General features: G+C 40.4%; 1 protein-coding gene across 1 annotated transcript in view; it reads left to right on the top strand.

The window, feature by feature from the left end:
- The first annotated feature begins 812 nt into the window (after positions 1–812).
- bcr (BCR activator of RhoGEF and GTPase) overlaps positions 813–18,738 on the top strand; it is a 69,561-nt gene continuing 51,635 nt past the window's right edge. Inside the window, exon 1 of the mRNA XM_084137483.1 lies at positions 813–3,043. Coding sequence (XP_083993609.1) covers positions 1,555–3,043 — 1,489 coding nt within the window. The 5' untranslated portion in view covers positions 813–1,554. The remainder of the gene's footprint in view (positions 3,044–18,738) is intronic.

Genomic DNA, 18,738 nt, shown 5'->3' with positions numbered 1-18,738 from the left:
CAAAATCTGTTTAATTGACAATAGCACTGAACTGACTTCAGCTGAACAACAGCCGAAATGCATAATTTTTCTGTTATCCCTGTAAAGCTGTTTTGAAACAATCTGTTGGCCTATTGTAGCTACAAAGCGCTATATAAAAAAGGTGTCTTGACTTGACAATAGCAATATTTCAAAAAAGAAGAGAAAGGTTTTATTTTTGCAAATGGCATATTGTTGAATTATGTGCTGCTTGAACCACAGCTCGTGAAATCTCTATCTAATTTTTTATCGATCTATATGTAAAAAATAAAAATAAAAAAAAACATTGAAAGAAAACATGAATTCTATTTAGTGCAATAACGACATTACAAAAAGTGACAGCATGTCAAAGCGAATAATATTTGCAATACAGTAGCCTATTGTGCGTTTTCCTTCTCTCATAGGGGATATTTTGGGGATATTTAATTTTATTCTATCAATCAATAAATTCCACTAGAAACAAACCTTGTTGTATTATTTTATTTTAATTTAATACTGTGAAGCTGCTTTGATACAATCTTTGATTTGATTTGATTCATAGTTAAAAAGGCTGTACGTGTATGTAAACGCGACTTTTTTAATCCGATTTTCAGATTCAGACTGCATTCCTACTAACTCATGTAAAAAGTCTGATATTTAAACCACGCCACACACATACTACAATCTCTCTGACCTATGCGGTGAAGCAGCCTGTCTCTTTAAATCGAACCCATGCTGGGAGAGCTGTCAATCATATGCCGTAGTCCCGCCCCTTCCTGCAGCAGCAGCAGCAGCAGCAGCGGTGTCTCGTTCACACGGAGGCATTACGTACAGCAGACTCACCAAATATGCACAGTCTAATTATCCGCGACAAAATGGGATAATCGTGAGCGTCTTCAGAGAATTGCATCAACGGGAACTAAAAGAACAATCGAGGAGAGTGATTTTTTTTAACCTTCAATCTACACAGACGTAAGCACAAAGGGTTTTGGGCATAATGGTGATAAAAGAGATATCACATTATCAACGCAGGACAACTGGAATACATCGCCACATACACGTCCGGACCTTATAATTTGTTTATGGCGACCAGCTTAATTTGAAAAGCTTTTAAAGGAGTATTTTGTTTATTCCGTGCGCTCTGGAGAACAGATGCTGTCATTGTGCTGGGGACCGAGATTTGTGCGCGTGATATTCTGCAAGTGGTCTCGTCGGAATGGTGCGCGAGATGAGAATGCGCGTGCCTTTATTGTTTCCGCGCGATATGCTCAATAACGGTCGTTCTTCTGTCGTTGAACAACTCGACAACGACGACAATTTTGGTACAGAAAGATTGAGACTTCAAGTGACAATTCCAGGGAAATCATGAACGATGTGTTTTGTAAACATTTGTATTAAGTGTTATTAAAGAAATATCGTTTATTATGAACGGGCACTGCCGACTTTTCATACTTTCATCAGATTTGCTTTTCTTCGGCTAAATTCCACTTAGTTGGAGCTAACTTACTTGACCGTGTGTTTCTGACCAATTTGATATTTTCAACCTGAGAAAACACAATGGTGGAGCCTGTGGGTTTCATTGAAGCCTGGAAAGCACAGTTTCCAGAGTCTGAGCCTCCGAAGATGGAGCTAAGATCTGTTGGGGGAATCGAACTGGAACTAGAGAAGTGCAAAGCATCCATAAGACGTTTGGAAATGGAGGTGAACAAAGAGCGCTTCCGGATGATCTACCTTCAGACGCTGCTGGCCAAGGAGAGAAAGAGCTATGACCGACAGAGATGGGGTTTCAGGAAGCCACCTCACATGACAGAAGGGGACCCACAAGCTGTTGGGGCCGATTCCCAGCATCTCCATGCACAGGAGCACGGACAGTCAGAGCGCAGCAGGTTTCAGCCTGTGGGGGAGACCAGAGTGAAACCACGACCACCCCCTGCCAGAAAGTCAGCCTCCCATGGCGATGGATTGGAGCTTCAATCGTCATTTGAGGCACACCAAGCAGGGCCAGTCAGTGAGACCGATGGGCTCTCACCGTCCACACAGAGGGGCGGAGTCTCCCCTCGCAGGCCCCATCCACCCCCTGACAAGGAGCTGCCCTTGGATCCATCCTCGAAAGACAAGCCGGGCATGGGGCTTGGGGTGGCTGCATTACGTTCAAACTTTGAGAGGATCAAACGAGCCAACTCCCACTCAGCCAGCGAAGGAAAATCAGGCCATGAGAAACCGTTTTACACCAACGTTGAGTTTCATCATGACAGGGGCCTAGTAAAAGTCAACGACCGTGAGGTCTCGGACAAAATCAGCTCTCTTGGGAACCAAGCCATGCAGATGGAGCGCAAAAGGTCACTTCATTCACTTCCGGGCAACCTTGCTACAGTCGCAGGTGATCTACGCACCAGGCCTGTCTATAGGGGGCGCTCTACTGAAAGCACCTGCGGATACGACGCAGAGTATGAAGACGGCGAACCCAGTCCTCGCTACAGCACTGCGAGACCAAACGGGGCCAAACCACCACCGCCGCCATGGCAGCCATCAGATTTCCAGCCATATACTAGTGTTTACGTCGGAGGGATGATGTCAGGAGATGGTGGTGACGGTAGGGTCACTATGAGGGACCATGGAGGAAGCGACGACCATCTTCTCACCTGGCCCAGGAGGTCTTACTCGCCCGGAAGTTTCGAGGACGTGGGAGGCGGAGGAGGCGGCTACACGCCAGACTGCAGCTCCAATGAGAACCTGACATCTAGTGAGGAAGACTTCTCCTCGGGACAGTCCAGTCATGTGTCGCCCAGCCCTACGACAGCGTACCGCCGCCCACTCCGAGAGAAGAGTCGCTCGCCTTCACAGAACTCCCAGAATTCTCAGCACTCGTTTGACAGCAGCAGCCCCCCTACACCGCAGACACAGAAACGGCACCGGCAGCAACATGTCGTGGTGTCCGAGGCCACCATTGTAGGCGTAAGGAAAACAGGACAAATCTGGCCCCACGATGGAGACTCTATAGCCTCCAGTAGGGCTTCCCATGACAACAGTTACCATGGAGATCTAGGTAAGTCATGATTATTACTTTTACATGTTGTTGTTCTTCTTTTTTTTTTCCCCACAGGTGAAGCGGTTCCTAACAAATATCGAATGTAACAAAAATGAATGGTTTTAGATTAGCAAAATTAGTTGTTACTGTAAGACTGTAAATGAGAGATAACATCACTGATGACGTCATCGTTAATCTGATACACTGGGTAGCAATTTGTAGCATGGCTGAATAATAGCAACTCAATGCTTTTGGCCAGACACACTCTTCTTGAAGTGCAAATGAGTGGGCATCTTGTGTTTTTGTGCATTCTTGACTCAGTGTTTCTGTTTTATATCCCTTTATATTTTGCTTGCTCTTCCATTAAATCCCTCATCTGTCAGTTTCTGCACTTCCCTTCCCAAGCTATTGTCTGCTTTTGTTTCACGCTCTGCCTGTATTGGTCAGACACTGTGACGGCCACTTGCTGCGGTTATTTAATCCGGCCTGATGTGTCTCATATATAAAGAGGTAATTAACTAAACAAGCTAACTTATGATCATGAGGTCAGAATGTGCGTGTCAGAGTTTGTTTCTTTGTACAGGACATGAGCTAAGTAGCTTTCACTCATGTCACATGCTGCTGTGGAAATCTCCCAATCAGGACAAAGACCTATTTGGTGAATAAAAATGGTCATACGTAAATACCTTGCTTTTATTTTTATGGTACTGTATGTTAATGCAGCGATTTAACAGACTTTGGTGTTTGTAAGGAAAAATAGTAAGAAATCATTTGATTTCTGTGAGTTTCAATGGAGCGTGAAGTCAGTGGCACGCACGTGATACATCTCCTTTGAAATTCTGTAGTCGAGTGTAGGCAAAAGAAGGAAAAGTGAGCAATTTCACTGTTCTGTGTGATTTGTGTCTACCCACATAAAGCAATATGATTAAAAAAAATGTGTCAGAAATTGTTTCTGTTGTAAGAGAGTTTGACTCATGCTATCTAGCTGGCTAAGATAGATTAGCCTAGGTTTTGTTGAATTTACAAAAATGCTTGCGACAGTCTCGAAAGCATCAATAAGAATGTGTCAAGAAGTAATGTTTATAAGCAGTATAATTTTCAGCTCATTGCAGATTTTTTTTGTTTTTTACCCTAACCACAATTGGCAAAAATTGTGCCGAAAACTAAAGAACCAATCACTATGTTTTGTATTTGACTAAATTGCATCTCAGAAAACTGTAACAATGATGCATTTTGAAACTATCCTGAAGTTGTATGACACTGGCCCCAGACTAGCGGGCAGTTTTTATTGCTGAGTCCCCGCAGAAGTAGGAACTCTTACTACTGACTAGCTGTACAGTATACTGTTACCTAACAAGCAGGTGTCTGGAAGATTCAGCCAGAGACAAGGATATCCATGAGCGTGACTCACCTGGCTGCTATTTACAAATGTTAGACTGTCTTCATAAGCGTTAGAAACTTTGATCTGCAATGTTTTGCTTGTGTTATCCAGTATCTTTTAACCTGTTTCTCACCAAGAAGCAGAATAACATTAGCTATCAGAATGACTAGGGGAGGCGCTGTCATGTGTCACATTTGGCTTGAAATCCAAAGGCTTTGAGCTGATGAGGTGAATTGCACTTTGGTGTGAAGCAGACAGACCCGGAGGGCGTTGGCACGACCCGTCTATTCAAATGCCAGGAAGATTCTCTTTGTGCAAAAGTGAGATAACAGAGTGTGGATGAAGATGGATAGACACCAGCTGAGCACAGTCCAGTATGCTCCAGGTTCTTTTGTCCTCGTACTGACTTGAAAATCGATGTGAATAACTTTGAAAGCCACCTCACATATTTTAAACAGTTAGCAAGCATGGCTTAGTGTTACCAGAGAGCGTTGAAGTAAAAAGCTGTAGATCTTTAACCTGATGAAATGGCAAATGCTTCCCTACTTTAATATGCAATCGGTTATCTTCGGATCAATTTACATTTCGGCTTGAGATGATTTGCAGTTTTGTTCCTCTTAAACAGTGAATCAAGGTCAAATCGATCAATACAGCGGCCATTCATCTAATGAAGAAAGCCCTCGCAGGCCTCACAGGTTACCATTAGCATGACAGTATGCAACTTATCTTGCCAAGAAAGAGATGCTATCTTATATGATCCTGTCTGCCTTTTTATTTAGTTTGACTTGCTGCTTAGAAATGTGATATTTTTAAAGGACACTGTCAAGGAGAGGAATGAAATCCAGTGGCCCAATACCATAGTGCTGTAAGAGAAAAGGGAGACAGGAGGACATAGTATGGTGTGCTGAACTGAACTGCTGTCTCTCGCCTCAGTGGAGATGTGGGGGATGCGGAGACTCAGATGGGAGAGGCTCTCATTGCATAATGGTGTGAACAGTCCAACTCACGCATGTGTGCGTATGCACGTGTGATCTTATGTTTGCACACATTTTTTAGATCTTCGAGCCTTTACAATAAAAGAACATCCCTGAAGTAGATACTTCTTATAGGCACCCACCCAGCCTAACCCTGTCATCCTTTTACTTTTGCAATTCAGAAGTATTTTAATAAAAAGCATTATTTCAACACACAGAATCATCTGGGGTTATGCATCTCTTGTTTCCTTTTCTTCCCCAGGGGACTTTTCCCACAGTCAATGTCCCCCTTGTAAACAAGAATTGTAATTGTTTCCCGATGGTCCTCTGGCGTTTTGAAGCAGACATTCAGGAAGAAATGTCTTTCTGTGGTTTACAGATTAGTAGCAGCAGTGTCCTTTGGGGTGAAGAGCGAGTGAGTCACGGGGAGAACAAGAGGCAGGGGATGACTGAAAACAGAAAGTTCTCAGACAAATACCCAAGAAAACATCAGTCATTCAGGACAAGGCTTAAGACAGCTGCTGTGCTCTGTGTTGAATATGGTTGCATAAGTCATGAATGACGTTTACAGTGAAGTTGGCATTTCAGGTAGTTGGAATTAATGGACTGACGGACGGTTGTGTGGAAACTCTTTTAGTGCACAGGGGAAAATTGTGACTTGAATATGAACACACAGGCACAGCATTTTAAATGTGTGGGAGCCGGAGGATATGCTAATAAAAAGAAAATGTAAAATTTATTGTGAATAGATATGTTGGGATATGAGTCATTGTTTCAGAATTTTTTGATTTACTAAACTTGATTGTTTCACTAGCCTATATGATTTTGATTGACTAAAATAAACTAGTTCATTAAAATCATTAGTTCAGAATCAGACTACATTCCTGCCTGCATTTTTGTAGGTATTTCTTTGAATAAATGTACTACATTTTACCTTTGTCATGTGACCTGTCAGTGTCAGTTGTGTTGCTTCACTCCCATTCACAACTCTTCACCCGTTGCCTCATGATAGTAAAGTGATGCAGACTTCAGAAACTTGCCGAGAGTAGTAGGCTAGGTAATTTCAGGTACATTTTACCTATGCTGTTTTATGAATACTGTGAATGTGGACATAATACTTTTTCACCTACTATATAGTAGGGAAGCATATTTGGATCAGCCATTGTTCTGTAAATGAACAGGGTCATAACTTAAGTCATTTGTTCAGGAATCAGACTACACTCATAGGGCTGCATGGTTTTGATAAGCTAAAAGTGGCATGTTCTGCTCTTCTGCTGCCTCTTCATAGAACATATTTCCTATATTATATAAGATTTATCATGAGGTTCCATGAAAGTGTTACCTATGTCACATTTGAATGCCTTTTAAAAGGGTGAGGTTGAGAGAGAGGTGTGGACAGGAATGGAGGTGTGGGTTCAGCTCAATGCTCGCATTGTCCAGCAGCACCACGTTGAGGTCAGGCTTTCCAGTCGCTTATTTTTAGACGGACACTCCAGATCCACAGAAGTGTGATTTCTGGTGGCAAGTAAAAATTAAGAACAAGAACGCATACTGAGTATGTGGAAACGATGACTGTGGTCTTCACTCTGAAAACAGGTTGTTGTTTGGTCTTTATTTCAGGCGAATTGGGCAACTCAGAATATTTGGCTAATCTACGTGTCTCTGCTGGTAAATTTTGTAATCTTTGCCAGATTTTGTGAATCCACAGTATTACAGAAAATAAGATTTCTACTCTAAAGATAGCTGTTTGTTGTGTTTTCTAAATAGAAACTGTCAAAGAATGGCAAAGTATTAGTAGGGGATATATGTGTGAAAAAAAGAAGTGTTGTGAGAAAGAATATCACATGTGTAGGACATGCGGAGGAAAATGGATTAACGCCAGTACAGCAAGGCTCTGCCTCCCAGTGTGCTATAGGAAAGAGAGAGTGAGAGCTTGTTGTCTGAGGACTTTCTGCCAAATAGCAGCAAAGACAAAATTTTCACAACCCTCTTTTAGCTCCCTTCTCTCCTGGTGAGGAATGAATTGGGGAAAGAGAAGGGGGGCACTTTACTCAGCTAGTGATTGGTGGTGTTAACACTCTAAAGCCCCTTTCACACACACTGTAAAAAATAATCCTGTAAAAAAAACGGTAAACTACTGGCAGCTGTGGTTGCCAGCATCATACCGTAAAAATATGGTGTGTTACTGTTTTTGAAATTAACAGCTAAATACCGTTTTGAAACCCCGAAACATCCCACAAAGACACGTGACATCAGCTGTTGATGTATGGCTGGTGTTTAAGTTGTAGATCAGGGCATAACAGGCGATGTGAGAGGTGTAGGCAGTTGGCCAAGTTGATGCGCTAGGCCAGGCGCAGATGGCCAAACCCCTGCAGAGTGTTTCCTGGTGCAGGGCACTGCTCTGGCTGGCATGAGCTCTGTACAGGCCTGGGAACGTGGAGTAGACAGTGACCCCACCCTCTAAGGAAGAGCTACCCAACATCACCCCATTACCCTTGCACACTCCACCCAGACCTCAGCTTCGTCACCCTCTTCCAGAGCATGCGCAAGTACGCGTGTGGGGTTTGAGCGTGTGTCTGTGTCGCTGTATGTGCCAAGGGCTCGAACACAGGAGTTTTTGTCACCGCACAGATGCAGCCATTCCAACGGACAGCACATGGAGAGAAAAAAAGTCCAAGGAAAAGCTGAGGCCCACCCTGCACAGATTTACTGCCTATGTAAACTACGGCTGTTCTGTTTTGCTGGCCTTTTTTGACAGCAGGGCCATTGTGGCAATCACAGTTTACATCCAAGATATGTGAGTCAGACAAGAGAAGGGTATTTAGATTAGCATAGGAGTTGACTTCTGACACGCTAAAGATTAGACGTAATGTTGTCATACAAACATAGCACATAATCTCAAATCCTGTTTAAATCACATTTAGGAACAGTCATCTTAATCTGTGCTTTATTCATCATGTTGAATGCCTCATCTCTTTCATAAGACACCAAATGGCCTTTACAAAAACAATGGTTTATTTAAAGTCAATTTATGAAAATGGGCTTGTTTGCATGGTCAGTGCCTTTTGTTTTTGCCTTCCTGAAAGTGCATTTTTTGGCAAGACATAAATCAACCCTAATCCCACCTCTGCTGATAAAACTAAGACATTCCAGATTGTTCTTTCTTGTGGTTTAATGAAGCATTCGTTTATTTCAGCCAGAACTGCTCCCTCATGTAGTCTGGGCAGCTGCTTTGAATCTAGACTGCTTGCAGCCAATTATTACACTTGCACCTTTGTGATGTGCCCGTGGGTTTTCAACCAAACAAGGGGGAAAACCAGGAAGAGATCAAAGCGTTGGCCCCCAAGAACGCTGGGGGTCCCCTCATAACTGAATTATTTTAAAGAGCAAAGGGGGAACCCATGCCAAAGGCTGCTTTTGTCAAGCAAAAAAATGCAGTCTTTATGTGGTGTTCATGTTTTTTTCTTTCTTATTTCCTTCCTCCCTTAATGTAAGGTATTAAAAGGGATAGTTGACCAGAAAATGTAAAATCTGTCATCATTTACTCACCCATGTGTCGTTTCCAAACCTGTATGATTTTGTTTCTTCTGCGACTTTCGTTATATGGACAAAACAGCTAAACATTTTTCTTATTTTCTTTTGTGTTGAACTAGGCTATTGCTTTAATATCTGATTATATTTTGTCATTACATGCCGCACGATAACTGTAGCTTTAACATCTATCATATACCAGTGTTATTAATTTTTATACTATGGGCTACGTGCACAAGCGTCGCGACGAACTTCCGCTACAGTCAGAAGTCGGCATATCAGTTTCCGGTTTACGACTGGCATTCATCGGCATCCGCTATAAACAAACAAGATGAGTGCTGCTGTTGTACGAAATAAAGAGATACTATGTGCGTGACACATCTGAGTTTCTAAGAACTGTAGGTGGATCTAACGGCCATTTCACACATACTCTGTGTGCAGTGTGTGTGCGGTGCAGGAGCAGCACGCGCTATAGTGCTTCACATAGGCCTATGATGCGTTGCAGTGAATAACTGATTCACGGCTGTACCACAAACACTTACTATTTTTATTTAAAATCCAGAAGTTACGCTGCTACTTTTATTTAAAAAAAAAGTTTTGTAAGCATTGCGATTCTCTTTGTACACACTCTTTAATGGACGCATGCACGTTTAAACACAATTTAAACAACATAGGGCTATTATTCCATGCATTACTTAGGTATGTGACAAAAAAAAAAATCAATACTAGAAAATTCATATATAATCATAACCATATGATAGATAATAAAAATACCTTTAAAATGGTTTTAAATGATTAAAATCGGATAATTATTAAGATAGTTATGGAATTCGGAAATTGGGGGTCATTTGTGTACCTAATTAAAACAATAAAACAATGAAAAACTGTGACCTCTTCTGCTTGAGCAAACACTTCAAAATATCATAACTTCCTCATTCCTTGGTCTGTTTGCATAATTCAAACACCACAGTGTAGGTAATTAAAAGCCCAACAAGATTAAGATGACCTCTTTTTAAAAGGTATATACACATTTTATTATTTCTAATTAACCACTAATTAATGAGACCGAGAGCATCAATCCACGCATATCTTTCCATATGAAATCAAAATCCTCTCAAATAAAAGCTATATTCACATATTTATTGTATTAAACAGACAATTGGCATTGCCACATGCATTTCAATGATTACTTATATTAAGTTGCTCAAGCAAGTGGTCAAATATTTAACTGTAAGAACAGCCAACTCTTATGCCTTTTCTTTTCCATTTAAATTATAATAAAATAAATCTTGCATGTCACAGAACTTGTTTTCCCACCTCCACGAATGAGACGAGTGTTGTTCATTATGTCGCCTTGTTTAAAGGAACACTCCACCGTTTTTTGAAATAGGGCTTATTCGCCTTCTTTCCTACATTTAGATAGGTGGGCAAATGCATTTTTGTCTCAGTGCATGCATTGTTTTAGTTTGACTGGGTCGGCTCTAGCTTAGCTTAGCATAATGAATGGAATCCTTTGTTGCCAGCTAGCATGTCCTGAGTAAAAGTGAAAAAAAAAAAAAAAAACCCACCTAATTACTTCTTGTGGCCTGCGTATTCACAACGAGTACAAATAGCGATGCAGATTAACACTAGGTGATTTCCTATGCAGATATTCATTATGCTAAGCTAAGCTAGCGCCGACCCTGTCAAACTAAAACAATGCATGCACTGAGACAAAAATGCATTTGCCCACCTATCTAAATGTAGGAAAGAAGGTGAATAAGCCCTATTTCAAAAAACGGTGGAGTGTTCCTTTAAGTAAACTGTAGTTAACCTTGCTTTACCCCGGTCTTCTAAAAGTAAAAAGATGACTGTGAAAAATAGTAGTAGGCCTATATAATTAAATGCATTTATGGTGAGATTACTACATTTTATTTAATTAAACGCATTCATAGTGAAATTACTACATTTTCAGGTCAATCTTTGTTCATTTTGACCACGAAACATGCGCTGTCACTTTAATTCAGCGTTTGCAGCACAGCAAAAATAGACTCGCTGCGGAAACGATCTCTGCACTTCTGTATGCTGGATCGACGGACTGCAACCGCGTGAAAGCTCTAACCTGTTAACATGGGTACGTATAAGGAGCACTGCTGTGTGCCACTTTGCTCTGCTTCAAGTCACTAACAGCCATTTGAGCTTCAATTTCGCAGCACGAAATAGACATTTTGGGCGACGCGCAAGTAGACCGGAAACAGATATGCCGACTTCTTGCGCCAGCGGAAGTTCGTTACTATGCTTGTGCACAGAGGCTATTGTAGGCTTTATCAATATATTATTAATATTCTTTTATTTTTCTGTTTTTGGTTTTCATTTTTTTTTTTTTTTGCTTTTCATTTTTTGTAATTTTTGCTTTTTGGTTTTAATTTGTTTTTATTTTAGTTGTATTTCAGTTAGTTTAAACTTATTTTAGTTTAAAAATACTAAGGCAACATTTAGAAATTTTTGTTTAGTTTGTTTTTAATCTAATATTTTTATTTAATTTTATTTCAGCTTTATTTCAATTCACAAAATTTTGTCTTTTAATAGTTTGTTTTAGCTGTTTAAACTGATTCATACATGTGCTCTGCCATGCTTCGTTTGAACTCTGTTTAAGAGGCACTACAGTGTTCTATTAGCCTGTCTGATTTTAATAGGATCTGTCACCTTCGTCAGCCACACATGCCCTCCTTCCATGCTCAGAATCAAGATTTTCTATTTTCTCTAGGCTTCATGATACTCTCTCTTCCATTCCCCAGCTGTCAAACTCAACTGTCAGACTATTCAAGAGACAAAAAACAAAAAAAACTAACAACAGTGTGGTCTGTACTCTAAGCAAGAAATGGATTGTGTATCATGACAGATCAAAACACCAGTCCATTGAGGCTTAGGCCTATGTCAGAAACAATAAATCTGGTTCCCATCACCACACGACTGTAAAGGATTAGGTCAGTGATGTGGCAAAGCGTCTTATGACTATAGCACCCTTAATAGGGATAAAAGTGGCTTTTAGAGGAAAGGGTTAATACTCAGGTTATGCCAGAGTAAAGGCATGGTTTATGCAAATAACGTTTGATATTTAGCTTGGTCTTCGTACCATTATGGCAAGTCTCTAAAGTCACTGAATACTACTAACTGCAGCCAGTGACAACTAATTCAACTGTACAATTATTGCAATCCTTTAAATTTAGACAGTGATTGTGAAATTTGTTTCTCTTAAAGTTGTAATTGTAGTTAGCTGCGGTTATTTGTATGATTGAATGGTGGATTGGCTTTAATAGACTGGAGGGAGGACGTGTGTTCATAGGAGAGAGGCTGAACTGGGTTTGGCAGGGCAGTAGGGAATGTATTTGTATCTGCTCTCATTTCCTCTCAGTACAGTGATATGAGAATACTGTACAGTGGCTTCAGGATTAATCTCTGTCTCTCTTATACAGCCAGCAGTTTATATAGCAAAATGAGCACATTTTCTTTCACATTTGCCCAATGACTAATGCATTTGAGTGATACTAGTTATAAACTAGTGCATACAAAAGATACTCAATATACATATAGGGACCATATTGACCATTGTCTGATGACTTTAGCGATCTGTATCAGATATATTGGCCAATATTGGATATTTAATTGTGCATGCTCATTTACGGCTATTTTTATTCAGCATTTTTATTAACTTTATAAACTCAATGAAAGTTATTCTTTAAAATCGCTAATAGTTTTAAAAGCTGTGTTAAATTATTAATCTTTAGAAGATCACAAGATTTATTGGCCTATCTGTCTGCATACTTTCAAATATAATGTGATGATTTAATACCCTTTTAAATCATTTAAAACTGTTGATTTTATTTGTATTTTTACATAAAATCATATAAATTTTATTATTAGCCATTTGTTGACCAGAAATCTATTTCAATTATTGGACAAAATAGCATGCATCCTTATGTTATCAGCAACAAGTAATCAAAACAGAACCTATTTATTTTTAAATGCATCTAAATTGACATTTTAATGTCATTGATATTATATTTTATATGTCCCTGTTAAATTTTGTTATTCTAAAGAAAAATGTCTGTTTTCATCACAATGCAAAAGTGTAACTTTCTTTAGCGAATATCTGAAATTACTTTTCTTTTCTGATGACGTCACTAAGGCCTCGTTTACACTCGTTGAAATGTGACCCAATTCCGATTTTTTGCTCATATGTGAGACAGATCGGATGTGTTCTATGACAGTGTATACAGGAAAAAAACGCATGCATTCGGATATTTCGAGATCGGTTTCAGGCCTCATTCATATGTGGAAATAAATCAGATATGTGCCAATCCGACTGTCATGTAAACAGGCAGATCGGATTTTCTGAGGCATTAGGGAACGTCTCCGCGGTTTAATGACGAGAGAAACCCCGCCGCATATCTGCAAAGGGACGGATGGCGAAACGTTGTGTCATCGTAGGAGAGGAATGTGGACAGGGGCACGGGAAGTGTTTTCACAGGATTGTAAATGCACAGCTGCTCTACTCCTGAGCGCAATTCCACTGTCAGTGTTGTGTAGTACAGGCACTATAACCCAGTAACCCCTTTATTTTAAGGCTTAATTTATGTCCCGTAGATCGGTCCGTTGCATTACCAATGAAAGCAGTATCAGTAATGTCAAATATGTGATGTGCAGTCAAGTTCGGGTGTGTGTAGGCTGTGCTGTTTTAACGAGTGTTCTCACCGATACGCTTGTGATTCGTGGAGTTTTAACGAGTTTTATAGACATTGTTTCTTATTCAAAATGCGCGATATGTTTCAGATAGTAGCCTATGGCAAGTGTAAACACATGAATCGGATATGGGTCACAATTTAAAGAACATGTAAACAGACAGTCAAAAAAATCGGATATAGGCAACAAATCAGAATTGGGCATCAAGACCTGCAGTGTAAACGAGGCCTAAGTTTGCGAGGGTGGATAAATATATTAATGAATATCATGGCCTACTTTTTACAGATAAAACCAAATTTTAAATTATTTTTGCACATTCTTTTTCACTCTGAAATACTTAAAATGACGAAAATTAAATGTCGCAGATGCTGTTTCATGTTGTTTCAACTATGCATTAGTCCCTTAGGCATTCTCGTCCCATTTTCGTTTTCTGTCTCTCTCATTTTTCCTCAATGTCTTAGCTTTTTCTCTTTTTTCATCCCTTCTGGCTCTTTGTAGTAGGATTTATATTAGTGCTCATCAGGGAGAGTTTTCAGAATAAACTGCTGTCGGGTCAGAGGGGAATTTTGGTTATAATAATAACACATTATCAGATTAATGAGCGAGACTGATGTTTAGTGGCCAGCTGCAATCAGTCCTGGCCCGCTTGTTCCTCGCTGACTCCACCCTCCTTTTGAAGGCAGGTGGGCCGGTTCTGATTTAAGGCTCAGAGGACGGGCAGAGTGCCACAGTGCAGCTGGCTACAACTCTGAGCCGCGATGTCTCCTTGACTTCGTCAGCCAGAATACAAATCAGCAAAGAACACAGCTGAGGAACACAAGCGTTTGACAGAAGAGGACTGAATATTTAGGGGAAAAGAGGCGTTTGAGTACCGGATGTCTTAAACTCTGAGCTTGTATTGAGTTGGAGGAAGCTGTGGTGTCTCATCCATCTGTGCTTGTATGTGTCTGTCCTCTTGTTCTCCAGGCGGTAGTGGATCAGGGTTTGGCCAGCTCCTGGTCTCTCCCCCTGCGATCTCCAAGGGAAAATGTGCTTTGGATTTTAATGCTTTGGCTCCAGTGCAGTTTATATCCAATAAAACTCAAGCTGAGTTTTGGCCCTGCTACTTAACCTTTTTCTTTTTTTTCTGTACTCTTTCCTTTTCTATTTTATTTTATTTTATTTATTTATTTTTTGGGATGCAATGTACAATAAATATACAGTGCTTTGGACAGCGCTAATTGTTGGCTTATTGTTATCAGTCAGAAGTTTTAATAATGTTGCATGGTTTCTCTTCTCTTCTCTTCTCTTCTCTTCTCTTCTCTTCTCTTCTCTTCTCTTCTCTTCTCTTCTCTTCTCTTCTCTTCTCTTCTCTTCTCTTCTCTTCTCTTCTCTTCTCTTCTCTTCTCTTCTCTTCTCTTCTCTTCTCTTCTCTTCTCTTCTCTTCTCTTCTGCTTTTCAACTGCATTAAAGGCCACTTATTAGCCCAAATATTATGGTCACAACCAGACACAGCAGCTGTTACACAGTTAAGTTCCATAGAAAATAGATTATTGCTCACCATTACGAACAAAGCCTCATGACAGCGCTGACCACGCCACAGTGTCCCTCTGAACAAACACACTCTGGCCTAAATGGCAAAGTTTATCTTCAGTTCTGTTGTCTTTCACTTACACTCTACTATCCTACTTCATAATGTCTTTTCCCAAGGGGAAAGGCATGTGCAGGTGACTATTATTGATGCTGGGACTCTTTTCCTGCCCCACCAACGACTGCTATGAGGGAGTTTTCATGTTTTCAAAGTTTTTTGTACCAAAGAATGTTTGTGTGTGTGAAATCAAATGTATTGAAACCATCAAGACATTTGTTATAATCATATTATAATAAAAAATATTAAATAACAAATATTTAATAATAGAAATATTTGTTTTATAAATAATAAATTCTCAATTTTCTGTGGACACTCTTGCAGCCTCTTGGCCAATATTAGTTATTATCTATAGTTATTAAACCTTTGTTTGATTGACTGGTTTCAGTGTTCTACGTTTCCTGGCTGATGTGTAAATAGTGACACTGTGACAGGAGTGGTGTCCCTAGAGGGAAAGTGTATATGCTGTGTCCTCAGACTACACAACGGTTTGATGTTACGGTGTTGTACGAGGTGTAGCGTATCATTGAGGAGGCAGACCTTGTATCACTTACTTTCTGTACACAAATATTCAGGGCTCTACATTAAAGCTCTTTAGGTGGAGGTGAAATAAATGTTTTTACACTGGACTCCCTTGAATGAAATTAAGGGTTTAAAGTTAACCATACCTGTCAACATTTGGGTACCAAAATACGGGAGACTTGTGGGGGTGGGGGGCTTATGGGGGGTTCTGGATGGCAGAGGCAGGCTAAATACACATTAATTACGCAGATATTAACATAATTAAATGCATAATATTCAATAAAAATAAACCTGAATAAGACTCCAAATGAATGTAGAAACAACATAAAGACAGTATATATATATAAAGACATATTTGTCTAACAGGTCCTATATACAGAAATTTAATAAAGTTATCAAACAGTTTGCACTGCATACATTTTAAATTATATACAGATTAAGACTTATTAAAGTTACAAAAGTTCTTTAGTCAAGAGCAGCGAGTGTTTTTTCTCTGTTACTTTTGTTTTTTGATTAACTTTACTGACAGAAAGCTTTATTGGCTGCTGTCCCTTTAAAACCAGCCGCGGCTGACAGAGGGGGATCTCACACATCTCATTCTCTCACAACTCTTTGCCTTAATTTAAGTCTTTATTTCACTAATTTAAGACTGCACAGTCTGCTCTTATGAGGATACTCGACACAACGGACATTTAGGCATAATTGCGTGTGTTTGTCTTGGCTTGAATGGTTTAAAATCATTTGTATGAATAAAAGCGCATCATATAATGTAACACCAGCCAAAGGATGACAGAAAAAACGGATGCTGCGTTAATTGTGTTAAATATTTACCACTGAGTCTTCTCCTCCCATTTCTACCAGTGATGCTTGTTCATCTTCCCGCGGCCGCGTCTACTTCCTGCGCAGATGTCAACAGCGCAACTGGGTTGTAGGTTGCCAGGTTGAGCTCACAAATGGGTTGAAATTTGTGAGATGTGTTGATTGTGTGAGTAGGGTGCGTTCCATACAAGATCTGGCAACTGGACAACCTTGGAATAATATATTGATGTGATTATTCATATAATGAGGTTTGGGCCATACATCTCCATCAGGGGAGAAATACAAAACGGGAGGAGGTTGGGAGATGGGTGTGAAATACGGGAGACTCCCGGGGAAAACGGGAGTGTTGACAGGTATGGTTTAAACAGACAGCCTTGCAATTCATTTAATGTAAAGCCTTGATATGAATGCAGATAAATGGATATTAAATGCATTATAAATGCTCTGCTTTGTCTGGTTATGTTTTTGTGTCCTTAGTTCAACTCTAGTCAGTGTCATCAGTTTTTGACTCCGCTTCCTTCTTCAATACAAAATACCAGACCGCCAGACACCTCTGCTAAAATGCTGTGCATTCCTCCTGGCTGCCACCTTGCAGTCTTGTTATCCGATAGGAAAGATCTCCCTTAGCGAGGCGTGAAATATTCTTGCTGATATGGAAAAAAAGAAGGAGTGAGCGAGGGAGGGTGAAATGGTGGAGGGGAATGGCGTTCAAGGTGACCTTGCGTGTAGACACAGAACAAGAGATGACGTTTGATGTTGTTGCTGTATCCAGGAAGCTCAACCCATTGAAAACGGCACCAACAGTCATAGAGAGACCCAAAACTCTACACTAAAATGACAAATTTTAGTCTTGTGGCAGTAAGGACAACACAAAAACTTTCAGTAAAGTAACGTGATTGCACGCAATGAATTGAATTACGCTCCGAGGTAAAATGGCTTCAGCTGAGAGTACAATGAACATAATCGAATAAAATCCGATGCGGCTCAAATTCAGAGCACCTTGAACAGCAGCCAGCACCGTAGAAATATAATAAGCTGGTATTGGGTCGGGGGAAGGGCCAGTTACTTGGTTTTGCTGTGTATGGTTTTTGTCTCTCCAACCTTGAATAGCCTCTCCAGATGTTGACAGTGGGTAAAATCAAAATGGCTTCTCTTTGGGATCTTTCAGTGGTCACCCCCCCAAAGTGTATTGAGGTAGGAAATACTTAATTTTCTGGACGCCCCCAGGTTGAGACAAAGCGGCTGTGTGGTGTCCTCTCAGACAGCTTTGGCCTGGCTTTGAACCTTCACTTCCTCATCTGTTTGTTTCCTCCCTGTTGACACTCATTAGCATTTCCCTTCAGGGCTGTTTCAGCCTACTGGCCGACTGTCAGTCAAGTCACTCACCTTTTACTGTGACCCTCTGTGTGTGTATTTGCATGGTTTCCTGTGAAGCAATGACATTCTCATTGGAAATAAGGGATTCAATGGATGGGAAAGGCTTTATTTTACCCATACAAAATAAAACAGTTTTTTATTTCTTTATAGTCTTTAGAGTCTTTATAGCAGTATCTTTCCCTTCAGAAGTGATTTTATTCAGTTTATATATTTCAGTAATGGAGCTCGGAGCTTACCGGTTAACTGTTGACATCACAAGTTCGAATCTGGTGTCATTTCCTGATCCAGTGCCACCCTAGACTATAAAAAGAAGTCTAGATGACTAATTTTATTGGCACAGGGCTAAAATGTTGGGTTGTGGTTATATAGTGTGTGATGTCTGTATTCTTCCTAAGCACAATGCCTGAACGGGAGACCTATTTTACATTTGTCTCTCCATTCTACCCTGATCACACACCAGCATCACAAATCTTTGGGTTTTATGTGTGCTTTGGCTCCAGATTGGAGCAATTACCAGGACGTGGCCCCCCCATCTCTCACACACACTGCTACACACACTCCACCACTTACCGTGTGCCAATGTGGCCACCCAGAGCTATTTAAACTTCCTAATTATAAGGCAGATTACTGACCCAAGAGAGCTCTAATTATTGGTGCTAATTTTGGGTCATCAGACACCATTTTGACGTGATTGTGGTAACTGTGTTATACGTTAGAATGATGCATGGCACATTGTGGCTCCACAGTAAAAGAAATAGTG

This window comes from Abramis brama (assembly GCF_963993115.1).
Source record: "Abramis brama genome assembly, chromosome: 15".
NCBI lineage: Eukaryota > Metazoa > Chordata > Actinopteri > Cypriniformes > Leuciscidae > Abramis > Abramis brama.
The sequence above is the reverse complement of the archived record's forward strand: the minus strand, read 5'-3'. Positions and strand labels throughout refer to the sequence as shown.